This window comes from Mastigoproctus giganteus, chromosome 3 (assembly GCF_048544385.1).
Source record: "Mastigoproctus giganteus isolate SK-2022 chromosome 3, ASM4854438v1, whole genome shotgun sequence".
Taxonomy (NCBI): Eukaryota; Metazoa; Arthropoda; class Arachnida; order Uropygi; family Thelyphonidae; genus Mastigoproctus; species Mastigoproctus giganteus.
In genome coordinates this window covers 3,385,004-3,410,344 of record NC_143577.1, presented here as the reverse complement: position 1 = coordinate 3,410,344, position 25,341 = coordinate 3,385,004, and the positions used below count along the sequence as shown (strand labels likewise).

General features: G+C 41.8%; 1 protein-coding gene across 1 annotated transcript in view; it reads right to left on the bottom strand.

The window, feature by feature from the left end:
- Nucleotides 1–3,598, bottom strand: part of LOC150087618 (solute carrier family 53 member 1-like) — a 252,879-nt gene extending 249,281 nt beyond the window's left edge. The window contains exon 1 of the mRNA XM_090369888.1: nt 3,430–3,598. Within this exon, the coding sequence (XP_090226014.1) occupies nt 3,430–3,498 (69 nt within the window). The 5' untranslated portion in view covers nt 3,499–3,598. The remainder of the gene's footprint in view (nt 1–3,429) is intronic.
- Nucleotides 3,599–25,341: the final 21,743 nt, after the last annotated feature.

Below are 25,341 nucleotides of genomic sequence, written 5' to 3'. Positions count from 1 at the left end.
ATAATGATCCCATGTATGAGTAAACTAACCTTGCTTTATTCAAAGTAATTTCCACCTGCATCCACTGCATGCAACGAACATGAAGCAACCTGCAGAACGTCATGACTGGTACACTATTCAGTGTTCTCATCACAGCTATTTGAATACTGACATCATGAAAATAAGCCTTTCAGGGGTGCCTTGAACTTTGAGAACAACAAGAAGTCGCACATGGCTGTCTGGTAAATATGGCGGGTGTGACAGTATGCAGATGTTTTACTAGCCAAAAACTCCTGAACAGTGAGAGCCTCAAGGCTTAGAGCATTCTCATGCAAGAGAAACCAACCACAGTCTTCTCCATATTGAGGCTGCACACAACGGATTCTCTGCAACAAACATTTCAAAACATCCAGATAGTAGGCAGCAGTAACACTTTGGACATTGAGCACAATTCCCTTGCTATCGTAGAAAGTGATGAGCATGGTTTTGATTTTTGGCCTTCTTGACGAACTTTAATGACCTTGGGAGAGTTCGCACTGTATCGCTTCATTGTGGGATTGTGATGAAAACACCACATCTTGTCACTCATAACAATCATATTCAGAGAGCAAGGTTACTTTCAGGGGCCTCAATGAGTTCTCTGCAGTGTTAAACTCGTGCATACTGTTAATGAATGTGGAACAAACCAGGCACAGACCCTCCTTTTCTTCGAATCTGGGTTATTATTTGTCAAATGGTTTCCTTATTAACTCACAGATCTAAAATATTCAAAGCATTGAACACTGCTTGTTGGTAGTGATTTCCTGCATCTTTTCAATCAACTCTGGCATTCAAACCATTTTTGCAGAGCCCAGATGTTCTTTGTCTTTCAGTGATTCTCTTCCATGGGCAAAACACTTATGCCACTGACACACATGCACAAGATAATTCTCTACATACATTTGCTTCATTATTTGAAATGTTTCTGTGGCACTTTTGTAGTCTGACAGTACTTGTTTGCTCTTTTTTTTCCATTGTCCTTACAACACAGAAGAGAAGTGCAATTCAGCTTGCACTACGTTCTGAAACAGTGGCAATTTCCACTCACCTTGACTGCACTGCTTGAGGAACAATCCCTTTCATTTCATATTTACTTCTAGTAAATGGCAGCACCAGCGCTCATCTCATAACATCAGTCTCATTTTCCAATTGCTGCATTGTGTATGGATATCGAGGCGTGTAAACATCAATCTTCCTGAAAGTGCTCCAATGAACATCAACAGTTCAAGAAGCAATACACAGGTTAGAAGTAGTACTAAGAGTGTTGGAGACAGCCTGTTCAACTGAGTCAGACTATCTGTGCAACTTCTAGTTTAACTAGAGATTACAATGCTTGCCGACTTCTAACCAAAGACCCTTGAGACAGTTTTAAACATTAAGCTAGTAGTGGTTTACAACACATCAACATCTTAGCTCACATTGTGCAGAGAATTATGCCTGTATTTATGGGCTGATCTGCAAGTTGTCTGAGTTTACAAACAATCATATATTGATACTCAGATAAAATTATGAATCCTTGTTACTTAAAGTAGAATCTACAATTCTCTCCATGCAAAATTGGATATTACAATTATTTTTTAATCTGGGGTAGTAATCCCTCCCTGGACATACACCATACCAACTAAAACGAGTTTTAACCCTCAGGGAGAGTAAAATGAATGAAAAACAATGCACTATGGAATAAATCTAATATTATAAATATCACTTCCAGAATTTGCTACTTTAATCAAAAAATGCATTTTAGGAGGAATTTATGTGGATGTCAGAAATCCTAACTCTGGATAGCTCTAATCTACTAAATATGGGAAATCCATCCAAATGGATGGAACACCACCACCACTTTTATCCAATTACTAACATAAAAGTTGATTCCCGTGGCAGGGTAGAGGTAATTAAGATTTTAGGCATCCAGGGTAGGGGTAGCAGCATCCTTGTTGTATAATTTTCCATTATATAAGCTGGAAGAAAAACACAATTAAGATTTTAGGCATCCAGGTAAAAATACATTTATGTTTTCTATTTTTAATATATTTATTTGGTGCATTGTGGGGCAAATGAAATCTTGTAGGGAGGAAGTTACTGTTTATTGAGGATTTAGTCTGATTTTTCCCATTCTCACTCTGTCAGAACTTCTTTCAGTTTATATTTGGGTATTTTTCAAATCTTCATGGAATTTACTGGGACAGGTTGCTACCACAGATTGAACAAAAATTTATGCAGAATTAGAGATGCACACACACATAAAATTTTAGTACCCATGATGCATTTCTGCATTGTTTTTAGAAGTTGAACCCTGTTTTGCATTCACGCACAAATACCAGCTTTTCTTACTGAAAAAAAAAAGTTCGGTACGTGAATTACACTATTAATAATATATCTAATAAATTATATTAATTTGTGTACAGCCACTATACTGTATACAATTAAGAAGTGAATGCATTAACATAAAGAATGATTCAAAATCCGAATGAAGAACTGAATTGACATTCCAATTGTCAATATATTTCTCAAAATGTAAATACATTTTCCTCGTGTACAATTTTCAAATAAGTTTTTTAATTTTCCATTAAAAGGCGAACACTTATGAAAAATTATATTATTATTTTTATCATTTTAATTAGCAGACGGTCGAAATTTATTAATGACGTTATGGAAGAAATTAAGTTATTTCTATATAACTGACAATTCATTATAAGATGGCAGGAAAACTTATTCCCGTTAGAAGCTTCCTGAACCTCTTATAATAGTGGAATTAATTTCCTTCACTGGTAAATTCAAACACGATCTCTTTGGGGAGGTTGAAGTGCTCTACGAAAATGACAGGTTACCTTTGAAAAGCTTGGACCTCAAATATCGATAGCGAGATCACGGAGAAGGTGGGGGGAAGGAATATTATGATTTTGCTTTCTGGGGGAAAAAAAAAAAATCAATTTAAACCCAAATCCGCGTACACTAAAAACTCTACCCAACCATGTTTCACATAAACACAATTGGTTACTTGATTTGAACGTACACTTTTTCAACCCCACAACTAGCACACGAAGTGCAGATAATTCTTTTGTCTAGTACAGGCGTACTGCTAGATACGAGTAGTCGGTTTTTGGTTTTATTTTGCATTAAAAGTAAATAAATAAAAGGAGCACAGTGCACTTTTTGCATTATTGCAGACATATCTCCGAGTTCTTATAGTTATCCACGTGCTTAATTGTCGTCGAAAATTCAGCAGCGAACACAAGTTTTGTTTGAAACAGTGAAGAAAGCTCGTTTGGCACGGAAGCCATCATTCTGCAGCACAGCTTCCAACAAAGCCTTTGTCCAACAACAAACTCATTTTTAATTGTTACCAAACGAAGCATTATTTAAGATAGGAGAAAGATTCACTCGGCTTTTCTTTTTTGTGCTTAGGCTTACCTCGTACTGAATATACTGTTTTCGCCATTCTGGAGTGATGTGGGCTGACAAATGTTCAGCAAACTTCATAATAAGGATATTAACTGAAGGCGAGCAAAATAATCACTTCGATAATCCCGAATTCTCCTTTAAAACTCTCCTGTACTGGAACATTTAATTTTTGAGCGTATGCACTTCCAAATCAATACACATTTTACGAGCAACATGATATTTTAAATCTGTGCTCAGCGTACGACTAGCAGACACATTATCTAACCAGCACGACGAAGCCAGCTGATAACAATCCCGCTCCTACGACAATGCTGCTCTCCTATTGGTCTAGAAATGCCCTTCAGGTGCATAATACCTGAGTATCGTGTCCCGAGTGCGATTGGCTTGGGCAACCCCGGGCCCTTGGGAGAGAGTTGTTGTTAATGCGAGCAGGTGGCACGTGCCGTAATATTCTATTCACCCACATGCGGACAATCCACGAGTGCGAGGGTTTTTGGGTGTGAATCAGAGTCTCCTACCAGGTAAGTGGCATCTGCCGTCATTCCTTCTTCTAAGAACAACTGCTCCCTGTTATGTGTTTGCGAAATGCACTATTTTGCACCACTGAGGGGAAAATGGATTAATGGTAACACATTACTGTCCAACTTTGCCCATTTTTGTCGCGTTTAAGCATATGTCAGTCCGTGCATTACAACTCACAAAACGCACGTGTTTGGATGTTGTGGTGCATTCGTGAAGCAAACATGCTTCCATCAGGACGTACAGAGAGAAAATCTGGATCTGCTTTTTAGATTTGAATGTACATGCCGAAATAAAAGTTGGTAACCGAAGTTATTTCAGGTTAACTTGGCAGTTATAAATGCAGAGATTTGTTGATATAAAACAACTACACTTTTTTTTTTTTTTTGAATATTTACTAAATTCACGTCATTAAACGCGGATACGATCCTTCCTAATTTGGCAATTCTTGAATGTTTCCTCCCCCCCTTCGGTTTTATGAAAATCGTTTTTTTTTAAATCGTCTTATAAAGAAATTGTACAAAAATATGTGACCCAATTTCGATCCTCCACTGCAAGGAAGGGAAAAGTTATTTTTTTGCGTACTTATTTTTATTTCTGATAATTATGGTTATTTATAATTTAAGATGCCAAAAAAATTGTAAGCGTTATAATCTTCCATGCACCGTATGGCTAATTTTTTTTTTTTTTTTTTTGGCTGATGCTGTATAAGAAAGAGAAATCTTACAGAGAGTAGTGATGTACATAGTAGTGCAGTTGCAACTGCCCGTCACTGCACAGTGGCCAACGATGTAATGAAAAGACAAAAGTTTCCTGAATAAACCAAAAAAATAATAATAATACTGTAATAATAAAATAAAAATATGAGTAAAAGAATAATGAATAAGTTAAATACAATATTAGAAAAATACAGAAATGAATTGGATATACTAAACATTAACTCCAGGGGCTCACTTCTGGGCTGATTCCCTTCTACTTTTGACTAGCACTCGCTCTCTCAGGGTAACTCGGGAATTTTTTTTTTCTTTTTCTTTTTGTCTGGTGCAGCATAAGCCTCGGGCTTCCTTACACCATATAGCTAATAATATTTAAGTGAGTGTACAGAACATTAGTCACAAAATACATAACATGAGAACGTACTGTACATCGAATAGCATAATTATATATATATCGATTTTGTTTGTTATTTGATTTTTAGGAGCATTAGCAACTAAGGCCATATTGCTCCGGGATAAGCGGTGGTCATTGCCTGACCTTTCCGCATCCTCCGTATTTGGTGGTTTAACGGCTGGACCCCGTTCTAATCAAGAAGAGTGTGCTACGCACTGCTGCTCCTTCCCACCTGGCTACGAAGCCGCCTATGTATATCGAATTGAGCAAAAGAATACATTGATCGGGACTCAGGTTATAATATTGGTAGCCTTGGCCATCTACTACGGAATATTCTTTTTCTATAATGTCGATCATGACTAAACTTGTTGAACTCGACATCTAGATCTTGGACGCTTGATAACATCTGCTGAAGAAGGAACTGATCCGACAGGTGAAGGCGTGTTTGCAGAGGGAATAGCTGTGGAATTGCTCGCAGATGCGCCACTGGGATCCTCCATGCACAGTTATCCCAGAAGGAGGGAGAGGAGATGGACCAGTCATGAGTTTGACTGTAATGACGGTTCTTCTTTCATCAGTGAGTCAGCTGAGCCTTGGGATGTCGAGTGTGTTTGCCATAGCGGTGGTTCGGAGAAGGGGAGGAAGGCTCAGCTTGTGGCAAGCCCATTTCAGGAGCCAATACTCAGAGGAGAATATTGATTTGGTGGTAGAGGGAGATGCGGATGCCCAGATCTCTGCAGCATAGAGAAGTGGGCGATAAAAATTGTTCAAATGTATTTGACAATGGTGGATTTGTCTGTCACATGTTGAAGATGCTGCTTGCATAACCATCTCTGTCTAGCAGCTTTTGTGAGAAGCATGTCTACATGCTAACTGAACAGAAGCTTTGGGTTGGATCTGATCCCTAGTCAGAGTAATTTTGAACAAGCGGGACAGAAGCTCCATTGAGGGCTGGATTGATGCATAGAGCAAATTGCTTCAGCTCTCGGATTACCGTGGAGCAATGAGGGCAGTGAAGAGGAGGCCGGATAGTACTACCCCCTGTGGGACTCCAACCAAGATTACTTAGTAGTATTGGGAGTTATCCACAGACAGTTTCACAATGCGGTTACACAGCAGAGGAGATGTCAGGAAAGCTAAGATGTCACCACCTATTTATTTATTATTATTATTATTATTATCATTAGCCACATGGTGCAAGGAAGCCTGAGGCTTTTGCTGCACCAGCCAAAAAAAAAAAAAAAAAAAAAACTCTAATTTACCCTAAGAGAGAGAGAGAGAGAGAGAAGTAGAAGGAAATCATCAAGGAAGAGAAGAATGATGATATCCAGCTCAGGACCCTGGGTGTGCCAAGCCCATGCTCACCAGATGTGAGCCCCTGGGGTTAAATTGATAATAGTTCTCTTTAGCAGAGATGGAATGTGCACGGCATCAAATGCAGATTCGATGCCTACGTAGGTGGCTGCTAGTTCTCTATTCTCAAAGGCTGATGATGATCCTGTTGGTAGTTTCTAGAAGATTGGTCACAGTTGAGCTGTGTAAAAGTGCGTAGTGATTTTGTGTGGGGTATTTGCTAGGATCTGCTTGGTGAGGATCGGCAAAAATATTTTTTCTAGCAGCTTCAACAGGCAGTATGAGTTTGAGATCCTGTAGTGTTTCACCTGTAATGGAGTTCGAATTTTTGGCCTTGGCTTGACTAGCTATTCCCTCCATTCGTATGGGAAGCAACGGTTTGACAGCACTCAGTTAAAAATATATAATAGAGCTTGCTTTCTTGTATTATTAGCATTCGTATAGGCATATGATGCAAGCTTATACAGCATTAGCCAAAAAAATAAAAATAAAAAACCATCCGATTTCACCCATCCATTCACTCAAATGTTTGCCTAGTTCTGCCTTGAATTTATTTAAGCTGTCAACTTCCACAGCGACAGATGGAAGCTTCTTTCAGTAATCAATAGTCCCCTGGCAAAAGGCAAATTTCCACACATCTACTCTACAACTGTGTCTTTTCTCAATTTGAATTTATGGCCCCTCAGGCGATTAATTTGGGCAAGAGGAAGAATCCCATCAGATTGACTCCAATTCAACGCCTTATGCACCTCAATTAGATCATTTTGCAGGTGCCATCACCATACACTGCAATTTTCCGAACTTAAGCCTTTATTCATAACAGCAACCCTTTGTTCCATAACTTCAATTCAGCAATTTCGTTGCACTTCACTGTACTTGTTCCAGCTGCTCTACATCCTTCCTAAAATGAGGCCTCCAGACTTGTACGAAGTAGTCAAGGTGTAACCTGACCATAGCCTTATACAAGGAGATAATCACCTCCTTATCCTTGCTAGCAAAATTCCTGTATATCATTGACAAAACTCCATGACCTGCTCTGGCAGCCTGTCTGCACTGCTCAGAAAACTTCATATCTGACTGCATAATTACTGACAGGTTTCATTCTCCACTACCCTGAGTTTAGTGCCACACAGTTAATATGTTAGTCTGGGATTACTGCTACCCATGCAGTACTTCACATTTGTCAGTGTTAAATTTCTCAGCCCATCTGCTCAGGTTTTCTTTATCCTGTTGCAGTAGCGTGTGTCATTAACAATCCTGTGAACCTTCGTATCGTCTGCAAACTTGGATATTAAGCCTGATATACCTTAATCACTATCATTAATAAATACAGAAAACAACAATGTGCACACCGAACCCTGGGGGAATCCACTAATATAGTCCAGGAAGAGCAGAGTCCATTGATTACCACTCTCTGTCCTTTCCCACTGAATTATCCCAAGCAGCAATTTACTCTTAATGCCATACTACTCCAATTTGTAAAGTGGTCGTTCACGTGCAATAATATCAACAGCTTCCCTGAAATACAAGTACTGTATATGATATAAAAATTATTTTTTGCATCCAGTTCCTTTGTCATCATATCATATATCCGATCAAATTGGTCAGACAACACTTCCCCTTAACAAACCCATGCTGTGTCTGAACAATAACTGCAGTTATAGTTCTGACGCTTCTACTAATGCTAATACTAATTTCCGAATAAAATACCCATCCACTTTTTGAAATAAATAAATTACATGAACGTAGTAGCTCTTGGGATAAATAAAAAAATTAAAAAAACCACCTTTGTGCTCTTGGAACAAAGGGTAGCGTCTGCACCGCTTACCTCATTTGCCAGTACAAATTTCATGGCAAGAGGTATATGATTTGTGCTCAGAAAAGCTGCACTTCCTTATCCCTATCCCCGTATGTGGAAGGGGATGTCGAGCCCCAATAATAATAAGGCTCTCCCGTGGCCTTTTATTATTGAGCTTCTTTAGTCATAGATACTAATAATGAAAGAGATAATTATCATATCTTTACAAATTTTAAGTAAATAAAAAATGTAATTTCCTTTCTACAAGTTGCCACAATATTTTTATTTTGACACCCCCCCCCCCACACACACACACATACACTTGTCTGTTGCCCTGGTGGCTTCAAAATTCGCGATGCCTGAATTCACGGCTAATGAAGTGGCATTATTGCTAAATCTATGTATACAGCAAAGCATGCGGATACAAAAAATTACAAACATTAAATTATAAAGTTTAAAGAATGAAGAATGCGATATGTTAAAGAACAGTACAATTCTATCATAAATCAGTCCAAGAAAAGAATGCAAAATGCTTTTCTTTAATCCCGTATCGCGAAAAATCAGGCAGTCTCAAGAGACTTCGTGTTCGTAATACGGATAGATATACACAGCTTCACGTATGAACAAATCATCAACCAGACAGAGTGGCATAGTGTTTTGTGGCAGGCGCCACCAGTGGTTTCCCACATCTGCACCATGGTACTTTGTGAAGAAATACAGAATTTCTGTAAAAGCCAGAAAAAGTGTGATGTCTGGTTTGTGTCAGAGTACCGTTATCTTCTGTTGTTATGTCACTGGCTTCTTGGCCGCAGGACCCCGCCACCACAACTGGGAGATGAGCCAGGCTGCCCATAATACTCTGACTGGCCTTTGCCAGGGTTGCTGAGCTTCCTGACAAAGACCAAGTTTAAAAAAAGAAGAAAACGAGGGAGATAATTAAAGTGGGAAGGAAGAAGAAAGACGTAGAAAGAAGGCGTCCAGATGTAGGCAGGAATGAAGGTTGGAACCCCTGGCCTGGGGAGTCCACCCACTCAGGGCCAAGGAAAGAAAAAATATTGCAGGGTAGCAGTTACCCTGCAATGAGCGCCATATGGCATTTAACACCCGAAGGCGTTTGTAGCACCTGACCCACCTTCCAGTATACAGGTGCAAAGCCATCCCACACCCGAAGGTGTTAGCAGGGTTTGAAGTTACTCCTACCCTGGATGGGGTTTGCAGTGCGTTTAGGTGGATTCCCTTTGTACTACTGTGGAACTGTTGCCTAGGAGATTGTTGTCTAAGTTGGAAGATTGATTGAACAAACTCGGTAAGGACACGGTAGTAGAGCTCATCTTGCAGAAATAGATTTAAATTAATTAATTAAATTTTCTGTTTATACTCCGGGACGACCAAACAGTCAGAGGAGTTAACAAGATAGACAGAATACAAGAAACAGCACCGTATAGCAGTCACGGGCTTGAACCCCGGTCACTCAAGGCATGTTCCTGATGGTGTAGGTTTCCGTGTGTTTTGTGATCAGTCTTGTCCTATAATCCTCATAATAAGGACAGTAGTACATTACATGCTCCCAGCTTTCAGGTTGTCTGCATGTGCAAAATGACACAATGCGAAGAGAAAGCAACACTACTTAGTGTAACCCTTTGTAGTTTTAATAAAATGGCGATTACCTTTAAATCACCACTCATACTTTTGAGCGTGTACACCTAAGGGGATGTTCTCCATGTGTGCGTGTTTCTTTTTTGTTGACGGCATATGCAAGAGGTACAGCATATTTCCATTGGGTAATAAGGTTGTGTAATGGAATAATAAGGTTTAATAAGGCTGTGTTATTACACAGCCTTATTAAACTTTAGCAGGCGCGACCCTAAGATTTTTGGCACCTCTAGGCACAAATGTATTTGGCGCCCTTGAGATACTTTTATCAAATATTATTATAATAAAAATTTTGAATTTCGGCGACCTCAGACGACACCTATGCCCTGCTTACTAAGCTTAGCTAACCGTGTTCCGCCGGCCCTGGACCTTAGAAGCATCTATAAATAGTCGCCATTCTTCGGTCTGCGTGGGTAGCACAGTGGTATCGTTACCGTCCTCCCCACCGTGTGGAAAAGGCCCGGGTTCGAATCCCGTCGATGACGCGAGTGACTTTAATGGGCTTTTTTCACTCCATGGTATCGGGTGTAGATAGCAAGGTTTTCCCCCAAGAAACTGAGGTTTTTCGTCCAGCATAACAGACAAATCGACCATAAAACACACCCAATTAACAGACATAAGACACACTGCACGGCAGATGAATTTCATTATTCGAGCGGCCTAAAAATAATAGTTTGGTTTTTTTAGTCGCCAATTTCGGGAACATGCCTCAAGTTCATTGCTGCCATTAGACCAACAACATCCTTACAAACAGTGAGTCACCTTCTGTTTGATAGAATTTTTAATAGTCTTTATTTTGAGTGCGAAATGTTGTACTTTCACAGAATGATCTTAGAAGATTCCACTATTGTAGCCTCGAGACCAAAAGCGCTGCTTTATTCTTCGACAGTTCAAGATCCCTGATGAGGTCATTACACTCACTTTCTGTGATCTTATGTGGTTCAAAAGGATAAAGGTTTGGACAAAATTGTGGCTCCCTTGATGTAGACGGATGCTGTACTTCGTGTATATGAAGTTGATGTTGATCAGTGTTTTCATCTTCATCAGAGTGTACAGAAAAACGGTCGGGTGGTTGAGGAACAGGTAGTACTTTACAGTGGCTCACGAGACGAATTGAAAATGGTATATTTGGGTATGTCACTGTCCACTTTTTGTTCATTGTCATCCCATTTCTAATAGGAGACACATACAGAAGTAACAGTCTGAGCGGTAGCACAGTGGTATCGTCACCGGGTGGAAAAGGCCCAGGTTCGAATCCCATCGATGAGGCGAGGAATTTTAATGAGCTTTTTTCAATCCGTGGCTGAGTTAGTCGGTCTCAGGCGTAGACAGCAAGATTTTTTTCCCCAGAAACTGGGGTTTTTTCGTCTAGCAAAACAGGCATATGCAATTACGGGTGGCCCTAATATAATAATTTGTATTTTTATACAGAAGTAACAGTCTTTGACGTGATTTGTTGGTTTCTTCCATATCATAGGCACTGCGAAATTCATAAAACGTTCCTTTCGGTTCACCAACGCGTTGAGTTTTGTTGAACAGGTTGTGCAGCATATATGTCGAACCCAGTTCTTGTCCTGGTTGCCTACTTTATACCCAAAGTACAAGAAGCAAGCCTTTTTTATGGGTCGAGTTAAGGAACGCTTACGTGACTTCTCCACATACGTAATAGAAGTCACCGGACTATTCACACAATTGCAGGGCATATTAATCTTATATTAATATGCAAATACTGCACAAAAAATAGGAATCTCATAGAGGACAACCGTTAACTGAGAACAAATCACACGGTACCTAGCCGTATTCGAGGATTACTGCAACATATTTGAAGACGCATTTGAGGCGACAACAACTTGTCACGTGATGCTGAGCGTGATGGCACTGAAACTGTGGTTTGCCATGCGTTTTGCCGAGAACCGTAGTTGATAATGTAGAGTAACTTGTTAATATGAAACCCCAACTGTAATTCGAAAACAAGAATCAATCGATAAATTTTAATGCGATTTTCGTGCGCAGCAGCATAAAATTAGTCAAGATTGGGTATTTTCGTTTTCGTAATATTTTACGTGTTGACCAATGTTATGCAGTGCATCGTCATTTGGAATGCAAGAACAATTTCTTACATTCCCCATATTGGAAGGTCACTGTACGATCGCATAGTGACCTGCCGTTGAGCCCGTACAACGTGCTGCACATTTCACACATTGCGTAATCCTTTACACTTATTATTAATATCAGTTTATTTCCAAAGAAATGTCCCTTTACAGCTATGCAGCTAGAGGAACACGGGTTACATGAATAATATGGAATAAATAATAACATACTATTTACAGTCAATGTGTACAGATACTCAAAAGGGTAAATACAATACATACCCTCAAACAGTCACTTAACATACATAAATACAACAATGCGAGGAACATACATACATAAATGCAACAATGCGAGAGACATGTTGCATCACCAAAAAAAATCTCACCTACAGCATGATAGGGCATACATGTCTGCAAAAGTGGAAGACTTGTAGGTTTTGTCCTTGCACAGTTTCTGAAAGTCTATGGATTGTCTATTAAAAAATTCGCTGGAGTTGAATAGAAACATATTATCCAAGGAGATCGTGCTACACAAATTAGATCTGTTTGGGAGCGCGTTGGTATGACTTCTGTTACGACCTGACTGTCTAGCAATGATATCCCAGATATTAGGTGAGCTTAATATTCCGGAGAAAAGCTGGGCGAAGATCACGAGGTTCCTGGAGATTATGTGATACTTCCAAGATAGCATATTTAGATTGGAGAGCAGACAGATTTTGAGATTGTAGGTGGTAGGTCTGCAGTCTTATTCAGCCATTTTAAAATCCAGTACTCCAGGGATTGGAACCTGGTTTAGTAAGATGGGGTGCAAAAGACCATATAGTTGAAGCATATAAAGGAATTGGGATTATGTAACGAAGAATATAAGAATATATCTCTCTATACATTAAAAAAAGTTTTCTTCCTAGTGAATTCGAGCCAATGGGAGAAGAGAGCGAGGCAATTACGTCACTACAAATGCAATTAATTATCTCCCTTTATCTCACTGCCTCCATAACGTTCACCAACCTCGTGCACGTGATTCACTGATTTACAATCGAACATAAAATGTTCGATTGTAACGTATATAGTTTGTAGTTTAGTTAAATGTTTTTGTCCTACTCTTTGGGATGCAACAGTATTCCTCATGTATTGTGGAACCCAAAGCAAAAGGTCTTTTCCTAAGTGACCTATGTGAACGCAGGTAAATAATTTCATAGTGATATTTATTCGACCTTGAAAATGCCGCTCACTACAAATGCACAGGTAAATAATTACATAGGTCATTTGCTGATTAGATGTCGATCACAGTGACCTAGTGTTTTTTGTCTGGCGGCACCGGGGATCTCCCCAAACTCCATGTTTTTACTCTGTGTGGAATACAATATTCTACGTAAGGCCAGGTTGTGTGGGTTGTGTTGTTCCTCTGGCCACTTAGTCTGGAGGGCTGTGGAGAGCCATTAACAACCCCAGTTTCCGTCACCGCCATGGGGAGGCGGGTCAGGACACATTAAGAGAGAAGAAAGCTCTGGCAGGGTGAACCTTGCGGTAGCCTATACATCCAAGGAGAGCCCCAAAAAATTGATTGGAAAGGAGATAATTGGGAGATAGGAAGATGGTGGGATAAAAAGGGTAGAGAACAGAGGGGGCAGTGTTGAGGCATTTGCCTGATAAAGGGGAGACAGTAAGGGGACTCCTGGTACAGGACGCCCATCTTGGTCCGGGGGTGGGAGTTGAAATTGGGTGGTGGGGTGAGCCACCAGGCAAAAGGGGGTAGGAGGCCACACATGGTGGGAGAAGGGGATTGGGGGAAAGGGACTCAGCCACCCCAGCTTGTTGAGTCTCTGAACATAGGGAAAGAGATTCCTATGGTGGGGCATGCTTTTTGCAGTTCTGTCCCACATTGGCCTGGGGGTTACCCTAATGGCCAGTGTCAGCATCCCACATCATGCGTGGTGCCTCCGTAGCCAGGTGGGCAGGAGCAGCAGTGCGTAGCACACGCTTCTTGATTAGACTGGGGTTCGAGCCCGTGACCACCAAATACGGTGCGGAAAGGTCAGAGAATGACCACCGCATGTCCTTAGTTGCTAATGCTCCGAAAAACCAAACAACAACAACCACATCATGCCAGCTAGAAAAAGCTACAGTATGGTATCAGCTTGGATAACCATGCGGCCCCTGAGGGCATGCATAGCCATCAGTCTGTCCAGTGATGAGGCTAAGATAGAATATACAATTAATAATTACTTTCACCATTTAACATTCACACAATTTTACTTTTTATAGTTTTTTCTTACACTTTCTATTTTGTTTTATATATTAGATTAGATATCGATCAGTGCGTCTCGACAGGTGTGTCTTTTACGTAGAAAAGATTTGAATTACTCCATCATACCTCTACATATTACATAGAAAAGCGTGCACGGGGGTTGGCAAGCAGAGGGTAGAGCCCCCTAGTTATTTATTATTATTATTATTATTATTAGCCATATGGTGCAAGGAAGCCTGAGGCTTATGCCAAAAAAAAAATTTCCCGAGAAGTTACCCTAAGATAGAGTCAGAATTAGAAAGGAATCACCAAGAAAGAGAAGAATGATATCCAGCTCAGAACCCTGGGTGTGCCAAGCCCATATTCACAAATGTCAGCCCCCCCCCCACCCCGTGGTTATATATTTGATGATAAGATGCGGATTATGAAAGTTGGAAAAATCCTGTTTCATTGCCTATGTAACTATATAGCTGCATGTTTTTTTTTCGAGTAACATTAAAATGAGGCAAGGAAGTAAAATCTTTGTCTCAGATGACGCCTAAATCCTTATGCTGGGTGATTATTTTAATTGTAGAGTTCGCTATTGTGATGCTCACATCATTGATGTTTCTCTTCTTGGTGTTAGTAAGTTGAGCGGTTATTTCTTTGTTTATGGAGAGCCCAATCGCATGGAGGTAATTTTCAATTTCTTGTAACTGCCGGTTGGAAGTCACTATGGTAGACTAGAGAGAAAGAGACTGTGGGCATTTTGTGTCAATAAAGAACATTAAATCATCAGTGTACGTGGTAAAGTTGGCATGATGTGCGAGGAAGGGTTCTAAAGAGGGCGGCAGAGAGAATACCCCCCTTCGGGTAGTCCTCTGGAGTAGACAGTTCGATGGTGAAGGTTGCGATTTCTCATGCATAGGATCCTGGACTGTAGGAGCTTCTTAAGAAGATCTAAAAGGTGGCTACAGATTTTGAAGTAATTGGATAATATGGAGCAAAGCCCCATTTAATGTCCAGGAACAGAATATCTCGTTGCTCTGTGTTGCTTAAGGTATGTTCTATTCCGAAGAGTGTGTCAATGCGGTTGGTGATCGTGGATCGTCCAGATAATACACTATAGAGGGCTATGGCCAAACATATGATGAGTGAGAGCAGGGAGTATGGCTTTTTCCATGATTTTGAGAAGGTTGCATCCTACAGCAATTGGTCTGTAATCGTTGGACGATTTTGAGTTACCGTTTTTTTTTGTGGACAGGAGAGACATAATATGTATTCCAGATGGTAGGGTAAGCTCCTAGTGCGAGGACGGAGTTTTATGCATCAAGAAGGTCAATGATATATGCACTGTATTCTCTGACCATAAAAACTGGAAATCCATCAGAGCCAGTGGTGGACTTGTTGGGGAGACTGCTGATTACTTCAATAAGGCGTTCCTTTGAAATGACTATTTTAACCAGTGATGTTTGGTGTGATAGTGGATTAACCTGTATTGACGGGATGGGGGCAGACAGTGGCTTGGTTTCAAGAGACTTGGTCCATTCGAGGAAGACGACAATGATCATGGGACCTGTTGGTTCTTGTTGGTGTAGGTTATTCTCCCAAGTTTCATTCTATAAGAGATCCAGTCATTCTATGCTTTTCTCCGTATACGTAGGAAACGTGCCCGATGTTTATGATAGAGCTGGTAGTGAGCTAGATCTCGTATTCTTTGCCTTTTCCGGTATAGTTTCTGTTTCGTGATGAAGGCTCGTTTCGCGTCACTGGTGAACCAGTTCTTTGTCCTGGAAGACAGGCAGGTGGATTTGGAAGCCCCTTCGCTGGCGATGTCTTTTAAGAAGTTTGCTAAATTTGTGAGCGTTTGATCAGGATGTCTAGCAGCGATTTGGTTCCAATCTGTTGATCTTAATCTCTGTAGAATGATTTGAGGTTGTATATCTTTTAATGAGAAGATCTTGAGATGAGATTCTTTATGGTAATCTTGGCCAGATTGTTGGGGACAGCAAATGTTTTCACAATGAAAGGCAATTGGAAGATGATTTGATGCGAAACTAAAGATTGGCGTTGTGAGAGTGAGATTGTCGTTGTTATGGAATAAGAGGTCAAAGTTTTGATGGTGTCTTGTAGGTCGCGTATGGATTAGTGCAGTGCCTAGAGATGAGAAGGAGCGAACGAGCTCATTCAGAGCGGCTTCATGTCTTGGGGAGGTTAAAATCTACTAAAATGAAGGTGATTATGTGAGTTATAATCGAGGTGGTTAGTTCATCCCTTGTGTCAGGATTATGGTCTGGAGGGTAAGTAAACAGAAGCGACCTGAATCCTCACTTCTTGGACTTCAAATGTTGGCGAGTCACTGAGTTGTGCACTTACGAGGTGGTGGATATCTTTGAACAAGATGCAGACACTACCACCACGTCTGTGGTCCATGCCATTACATATACTTCCGGGAACAGCGCGTGCGCGTGTAGTGTGTTGACAAGTGATTTGTATGCTCTTCAACTTTTTAAAAAATTAAATAGTTTCTTCCCGTTTATGAAATCTAAACTTATACTAATAGATGCTGTATTGGATGTTCTTCTCGTCCTTCAACTTATATTATGCAGATTGTCATCAGGTAACCTTTTATTTTGAAATTTTCCTATATGATATGTATATGTGTTAAGACACTCTGTCCGCTGCAGTGTGACACAAGGTCAAAGTTCTCAGCTACAAAGCTTTACAGTCAACGACGGGAAAACACAAGGTCAAACATTCCTATTTTTGCAGGCGTTAGGAGTGCCATCGTACCTCCCTGCTAATAGCCTTATTTGGGGATGTGGTGACCTTCCGATCTGAAGGCGATTAATTAACGGAACACAACAGTTTATTTTGTCAAACGCAGCGGCCTTGTTTCCAATGCATTTTTCGGGAACAATTTCCTATACTCTAGCAGTGATTAACATTTATTAATTTGATTGCTTGCTGAACTATTTACATAGTGAACTAGCTGTGCTGTGTGTTAAATTATGCAAATCTAGATTAGTTATGGTCCTGAACATTAATTTGAATATGCAAAGCTGCTACGCCCCCTGGCGGATTCAGTAGGACTTATTGGAAAATTGGTAGATTATGGTATAACAGCCCAAATATACCATTGATTGCTAATCTTTTGGCTATATGCCACGAACCTGTGGTGGGTATCATTTGCCATCATTTTCAGTGGCCTATCTTACTATCCTACCATACATTCGATAATCCGAACTGTACCGGTTATCCGAATTTCGTGAAATGGAAGGAAGAACAGGAAAACACAATAAATCCCCGGGCCAGAGTGACGACCCTGTTATTGTGGAACCCCAGGACGAAGAGGAGGACTCCCGTTCTGGATCGCAACTAACCAAGCGGAAAAATCGAAATCAAGTGATCCCTAGATTGGGGCGGGAAACACGTTCCCATACAGAAACTAAAGAACAGCCAGAAATAGCCACATCGCAAAAAGACCAAAAAGAAGACATACAGCAGGACTCACCCCTCGACCCTGCCATACCGGAGGGTACCATATACGAAAAGACGCTCTTTCTGAAAACCGCACTTGAGAACATTTTCAAGGAAAACTCAAATAGAGTGTCAGCAGCACTCAGATCTGAGATTGTCACAATCTTCCACAAGATGGAGACAATCTTACATGATGAACACCTTGACAGAGAGAGAGCTACCACACGGCTACAGGCCTATATGGAATGCGGGGCAAGCCAAATGCCACAGCGCGCCCCGGCATATTCTGATGCGCTGAGGAATCAAACTGCGACAACAATGGCTCTCACAAACACCACCAACACCAAGTCTGCACCCAGGAAGACGCTGCTCCCTACACCACATCTTGTAGTTCTTAAACCAACCACTACTGATACTCTTAAAACTAGCGAAGAGGTCAAGAAGAAAGTCATTGACTCTCTGACCCAAGAATTCAAAACAGCCAAGATTAGAACCATCAGGAAAACTCGTAACACTGGGGTAATAATCGAGACGGAAACAAAAGACGATGCCAACTTGATTATAAATAACGCCAAGATACCGACGCTCGGACTCTCTGCTGAGCTGCCTAGAGAAAAAGGTCCCTCAATTGTTATATTCGGCACAGACCCGGATCTGACCCCCACTTCCATCTGCGAGGAGATATACACAAGAAACCTCCAACAACATCTACCAGACAGAGACTACGCAAGTCTACTGGTACCTAAACACCAAACCAAGAGCGGGAATGGTAGCTCAATAAACTGGGTGGTCGGACTGGCCCCTGAGGCATGGAGGGTGATAAAAAAACAAGAGAGGATATATATAAACTGGAGCTCCCACCGCTTCAGGGAACACATCGCAGTCCCAAAGTGCTTCCGGTGTTGCCGATTCGGCCACACCACCCACACGTGCGTCCAGCAGGAGCCAACTTGCGGACACTGTGCTGAGAAGGGGCACAATTATGCAAACTGTCCAAATAAACAAAGCGACCCAGCCTGCGCAAACTGCAAGTGGCAAAAACTCCCCCACACACATTCAGTCAGAGATAACAAATGCCCGGTATATATTAAAGCAAGAAGCGCCCAACAATCAAGAATATATTATGGGGACTCTTCCTAAAAGTTACAACAACAGCTGCATTAAATTCCTCCAACTTAATGCACAACGAGCCATTGCTGTAGCGGGACAGATAAGGAAAAGGGCCGAAGAAGAAAATCTAGACATTCTCCTGCTGCAAGAACCTTATACCTGTGCAGGTGCTGTCCGAGGATACCCACCCAGCTATAAAACTGTCCAAATGGATGGAGCAACCCCATGGGCTGCAGTTGTTGTACGAAACCCCAACATAACTGTCACCAAGATCTCACACCTGTGTCACGAGTGGGCATCCTGTGCACACATCATAACTTCTCTAGGGGAACTCTACATCATTTCCCTGTACTGTCGTCCAGAAGCAGATATCCTCCCGTACATTCAATATCTGCATAAAGTGCAAACCGAACTAGCAGGAGCCAAGATCCTTGTATCCGCCGACTTAAACTGCCGCTCACCTTTGTGGCACAGTGAGACCCCAGAGCGTAGAGGCTCTAGAAATGGGCAACACATGGAGGAGTTCCTGGCCAATAGCAGCTTTGTTGTCATAAATCGCTCTAATAATCTACCAACATTCAGTTCAACTCTCTGGGAGGCCACACTGGATGCCACCATGGCAACTAGATCCCTAGCCGGTCACCTCAATGACTGGAAAGTGCAGGAGGATTGGACCTCCTCCGACCACAGGGCTATCACCTTTACTATGCATAGATCACTCCACCGTACTCAGACAAACTGTTACAAACAGAATAGATATGCTGTCAACAAAGCAGACTGGGGAAAATTCAAAGAAGCCATCACTAGAAATGCACAAAACTTGCCATCCAACCAGCTCCACAAACAAACTCCGGACCAACACCAACGCGCTGTCACCAATGCCATTGTAAATGCGGCTAATCAAGCAATCAGGAAAAGGACCCCTCGGCCAGGAGCCGTTCCGTGGTGGTCGCAAGAACTTGATATTTTAAGAAGAGAAATGAACCAGAAGAGACGCGCCTTCCAAAGAGCCAGACGGACCTGGCTGGCCCCTGAGGTGGAACCACTCAGGCAACAGTACAGGGAGGCCAGGAACACCTATACTGCGACGATCAGGCAGCGGAAAAAGCTGTCCTGGGAGCATCTGGTCTCTACTGTCGGCAACTCTGACCCCTGGAGTATCATCTATCGGATAGTCACAAATAAGCTGCCAAGGGGGGAGGTAACCCCTTCCACCATCACTCCCCAGGGTGCTATGACCAACAACTGGCACGATACTGTAAACAATATACTAGACGCCACTTTTAAATCCATTGAAGGAGACAACACTCCTGAACAGCAACTGCTATGCCAAGCCAACGATGCATACAAATCCCCCAGGACGGAGGAGCCCTTCACCCAAGCAGAACTACAAATTGCTATTAACAAGATAAGAAACAGGAAAACCCCAGGATTAGATATGCTCGAGCCGGAAATAGTAAGGAAAGTGGCTGAGTACACCCCGAATCTGCTCCTGGACCTTTACAACCACTGTCTCCACTCAGGCTGGTTCCCTACGGACTGGAAGGTGGCAAACATTAAATTGATCCTTAAAAACCCTTCAAAACCACAGCACAAGCCGGACTCCTATCGGCCAATAGCACTCCTGACTGTGCTCAGCAAAGTGTTGGAGCAGCTGCTCAGACATAGGATTGAATCACACTACCTCACAGCTAGCTTAACAGCAAACAAACAGTTTGGCTTTAAACCGGGAAACTCAACCCTCGACGCACTGGAATGTATCCTTAACATGGCGGAGAGCTGCCGACAAAAATACTTTCTCCTCATCTCTATTGACTTTGCAGGGGCGTTCGACGCCCTCTGGTGGCCGAGCGTCCTCGCAAGACTCAGGGCAGCCCAACTGCCATCAAATCTATTCAGCTGCATAAGAAGCTACCTAACAAACAGACGGATCCTGGTACAGGCCCCTTACTGCAAGGTAGATCGACAGATACACCGAGGATGCCCCCAGGGCTCAGTATTAGGCCCCCTCCTGTGGAACTATGTATTGGACGAGTTCCTCTCCCTCGACTTAGGGGGTGTACAGGCATTGGCCTATGCAGACGACCTATCCCTAGCCCTTACTGCAGATTCAAGAGCCCAATTAGAAACTCTCGCGAATGCAGCAGTAACCACACTGCAAGAATGGACGGAAAGGCATCGGCTCACCATTTCGGCCACCAAGACTAAATCCATCTTACTTAAGGGCTACCTAACCCCAACTAGACCGCCGCAAATAAGAATCAACAATAGGACAATTAAGCTAGTCACAGAACTAAAGTACCTGGGAGTTATCCTGGACCGTAATCGGTCTTTCACCCCACACCTAAAATATATACAGGCTAAGATGAAAAAATACGCTGGCATGCTTGCCAGAGTCACACGTTGCGAATGGGGCCTGAAAAGGCGCACACTTGCGATCCTTTATAAAGCAGCCATTATCCCGGCAATCGCATACGCCTCCGGCGTCTGGTTCCACAAAGCCTCAACAGCGGTAAACCGCAGACGACTGGATATCATACATAGACCCATCCTATTGACCCTCACCCGAGCATGCAAGACAGTCTCTACTCATGCACTACAAGTGATCACGGGCGCTCTCCCTCTTGATCTTGAGGTGATTCGCAATGGCATGCTTCAGCAACTCAGACGTGGCAAAGTCACAACCTTCCAGGACCACACTACGGACCCGGCTAATAACTGTGAAGTTGAGAAATACAGGCTGCAAACGTACTTGACATCGATATGGCAACAACGCTGGACGATTTCTGACAAAGGAGACATCACGCGAAGGTTCTTTCCGAACTTGCAAAAGGTGTACCCAAAATATCCGACATGGCTCTGCCCTGGTCTCCACGTCACCTACCTTCTCACAGGACATGGAGCTATCCGCCACAAGCTACACCTCTTTGGACTGACAGATAACCCAGCCTGCGCATGTGGTTCCCTCGAGACCTGGGACCACCTGCTACACGAGTGTGAACTGTACGAAGATCTGCGTGGACACCTCATCACACGAGTCCAGTTCAACCCCAAAAATCAGGAGCACTACCTACTGGAGGACGAGGGAACCTACAATGCCCTAACCAACTTTGCTCAGTGCCTCTTTGTAAGACGCCAGACTCTTCCTTTGCCGGAAAATCTAGGACAACTAGGATAAATACAACAACAATCACAACAAATGATGAACCAAGATAAAACTGGACTGTGCCTGAACTGCACTCTCCCAAATACTGACCGATGGAGGACACCGATTCCATTTGAGAACTGTTAACCAAATGCATTGACTACAATCGGACCTTCGGGAGTCCTCCCTGACTGTGACTGAAGCCTATCCTACTGAATATCCACTAGTGGATGGACCTGGATCCCACGAGTAACTACTTAATAAAAGACGAAGCATGATCTGCACAAATGTCATACAGACCTGGACTGAAAACCTGGACAGAGATATCTTCACTCCACTCCTGGGAATACCAAATGGGGCAGCCCTGACGCCTTGGCGCCCGACTGAAGCCACCCCACATGTATGCCCTGTGGGCAAATAGGCCAGCTCCCTTGCCTGGCCTACTTTCTACCCGTCCCTGGTGGGGGATGAGGGGACAGCCCTGCTGTCACCTCCCCTTCTCGCCACCCCTTCTTTTCCTTCTGGTGGGGCATGGGCATGCCCCACTGTAAACTGGAGTTGTCTTCCCTATCGGCTCCATACTTCTATCTATCTCCCCCCCAGTCTTCAGTCTCCCTCCCCACTCTACCTGCACGCTAGTGAACGCCCCACACAACCTAAATTCCACAAGTGAAAATCAATTTCGCCCACCATTTCTTTTGACCTCCTAGCACTTCCTCCTCAACGTGATCACATTTTTATTTATTTATTTTTATTTATTTTTATTTTATTTTATTTATTTATTTTATTTTTTTTTTTATTTTATTTTTATTTTTATTTTATTTATTTTATTTTTATTTTTTATTTTATTTATTTTATTTTTATTTTTTTTTTAGGTCCTAGCCACTGAAATCTCAGGAAATTAGGTGGCAGGACCTGCCAGAGTGAACTATATTCAAGTGGATACCTGGTCTGCCTCCACGGGGCGAAAGTGGGGCAACGTCGGGCCTCAGTAGAGGTCTGGCGGCTAAATGACCAGATGAACAACGGTACAAGGCATCACACATATACAAAGTCCATACACTTTTAAATCTCTGGCTTTTCCAGTAAACTGGTTCACATACAATGTAACCTACGCGGAGATGGGGGAAACCCCTGGTGCCGCTTGACCCTAAACACACTTTACACTTTACACTTTACACTTTACATATACTTCCGTAACGGTGAGGAGTGGCCATGTGGGTAAGTTGCGTTCCATAGTTAAGCTAAGTTTCCTGGATACAAATGATATCATATTCGCCGAGCAGGAGAAGGGACTGCAGAGGAGCCAATTTGTTGACAATACTACGCATTTTGCGAGAGAACCTTGAATGTGGTGATTGCTATCGTAGAGGATGAGTTGGGGGGGGGGGAGGACCACTTTTTCCTCAGAGAAAGGTTTGATAAATATGCTTGGGGGCCAGAAGTCGGGATCAAGAACTTTTTGGTAGACAGAGGGTGAACATATTACTAGGAACGAGGCGTAGCCTGTTTGCCGAGTTTTCAGCTGTTCAATTCAGTGGGGATATTGCAAGGAACATTCTCTTAATGGATTCAGGGCGTGTTTAAGGTCCGAACCGGGGCAAAAATATTGGTTCTGGTAAGAGCTACAGAGATGTAATATTTCTCAGCAAATGTCTGTTTACTGCAGTGATTAGTCTTTATTAATTCCCTGTTTGTTAGTGTTGTTGGACTTCTTTGGTTGCCTTCTATCGGCGGGAGGTGGTTTGACACTGTTCTTTGTACACTTTAACCCACAGTGGGCCGTGTGCAACCGACAAGATGTGCCATTTTCGATATGGAAGCACCCGGCGCACGAACTCCCACAATCATGCCCTTTTGAAACTCGTACACAGTTCTTTAACTGCTACTTTATACTGCGATCTATGCGAGCGATATAGTCCATTTTGGTTGGGATGGTTACAATTCAGCTATCACTGAGTGTATATTGGTTTGTCTCGGCCTTTACAAATGCTTGAGGTACTTTTAACCGTGATTGCATTATTGAGAAAGATCGGACGCAAGGTATTGACCTGTAATGTCTGTTATGTACTTAGCTAGATTGTGTGATAAACACTAAGAGAATGAAGCGTTCGTACATTTTGTCTATAATTACCGGTATTCTTTGGTCGACTTGCCTGTATGTTGAACAAGAAACCTGCCTTTTAGGGAAATAAAACCAAGGAACCTAAAAGAGAGGCTAGATAATGGTGATAAGGGAAGGGACGGTAACGTGTCTCCCTAATCCTGACTAGTCAGACAGGCAGGTGCGGCTAAGAAGAAGATCCAATTTTAAGTGATAAAGTTTATATCTGTGTAATTATGTGCTGATGAGATTCTAGCTCAAGATAAGCACTCAAACCGACTGTGCCACTGTTAAAAAAAATGAATAAAGCCTCAAAAATGTCTCCCGTCTTGACAACTTCGAACCCAGGTCTTTCAACGATGATAGTAATTACTGAATGCTAGCCAGAAAGGCAAGTCATTTAAACTAAAATTCTGCCAAAAATTGTAGCAACCTTTGCAAAAGCCCCGTGCTAAGTTTCGGAAGACAAAAAAATAAATGGTGTTTATATTTACAGGATCGACACAATTTTTCGCACAATTCTGTCATTAATATGTGTTTCTTAAAAATAAATATAATATATATTATTAGTACTGGTTAATGATATCAGCAAAGTTTTGCATCTACCAAAAAAATAAAATAAAATATAATTAATAATACGCTTCAAATGACCACTTCAAATGTTGATAAACTTCCAGCCTCGACAAGAGCAGATGGTAGGTTACTCCAACAGTCAATTACTCCTTGACTAAAAGAAACTATTCGGACTTCCGCGGTTATTTAATATTATGCTCGCTTTTTGTAAGTCACATGACTGTAAATGCGAAAACAAAAATAATCATAGAGAATGTCTCTCTCTCTTGATAAGACTCTTCGCCTTGTGTCCTTCCCCACATTGTCAGTCTTCTCTGTCCACTTTCCAACAGACCGTGTTAAGTGTTAGAAGGAATATGTTTGACTGCTTCCTTCTACATTCGATTATTCAAGGCAAAATAGATGCTCTATTGCTGCTGTCATGTATTAATTTCAATTGTCCACCTAGGCCTTTGAGGGAACATAAATTATTTTACATCTCCAAATTTAGGACAAAACATCTTAAATTTGAATTTTTCAACAGAATAGAAATTTTTCTATTGTTAAATGATAATAAAATTGATATTTTTATTAATAAAACTAGTGTTAAAAATGAATATCACAAACTTGTTTTAGCCCATTCATGTTTTGTATTATTATATTTTAACTTTACTGAAGTTCATTTGTATTACTTTTATTTTTATATGTTATCATTAAATTTCAAACTGTTTTTCACAAATGTAAGTGCTGTTTTTTGTGATTAATAAAAAAAAAAAAAGA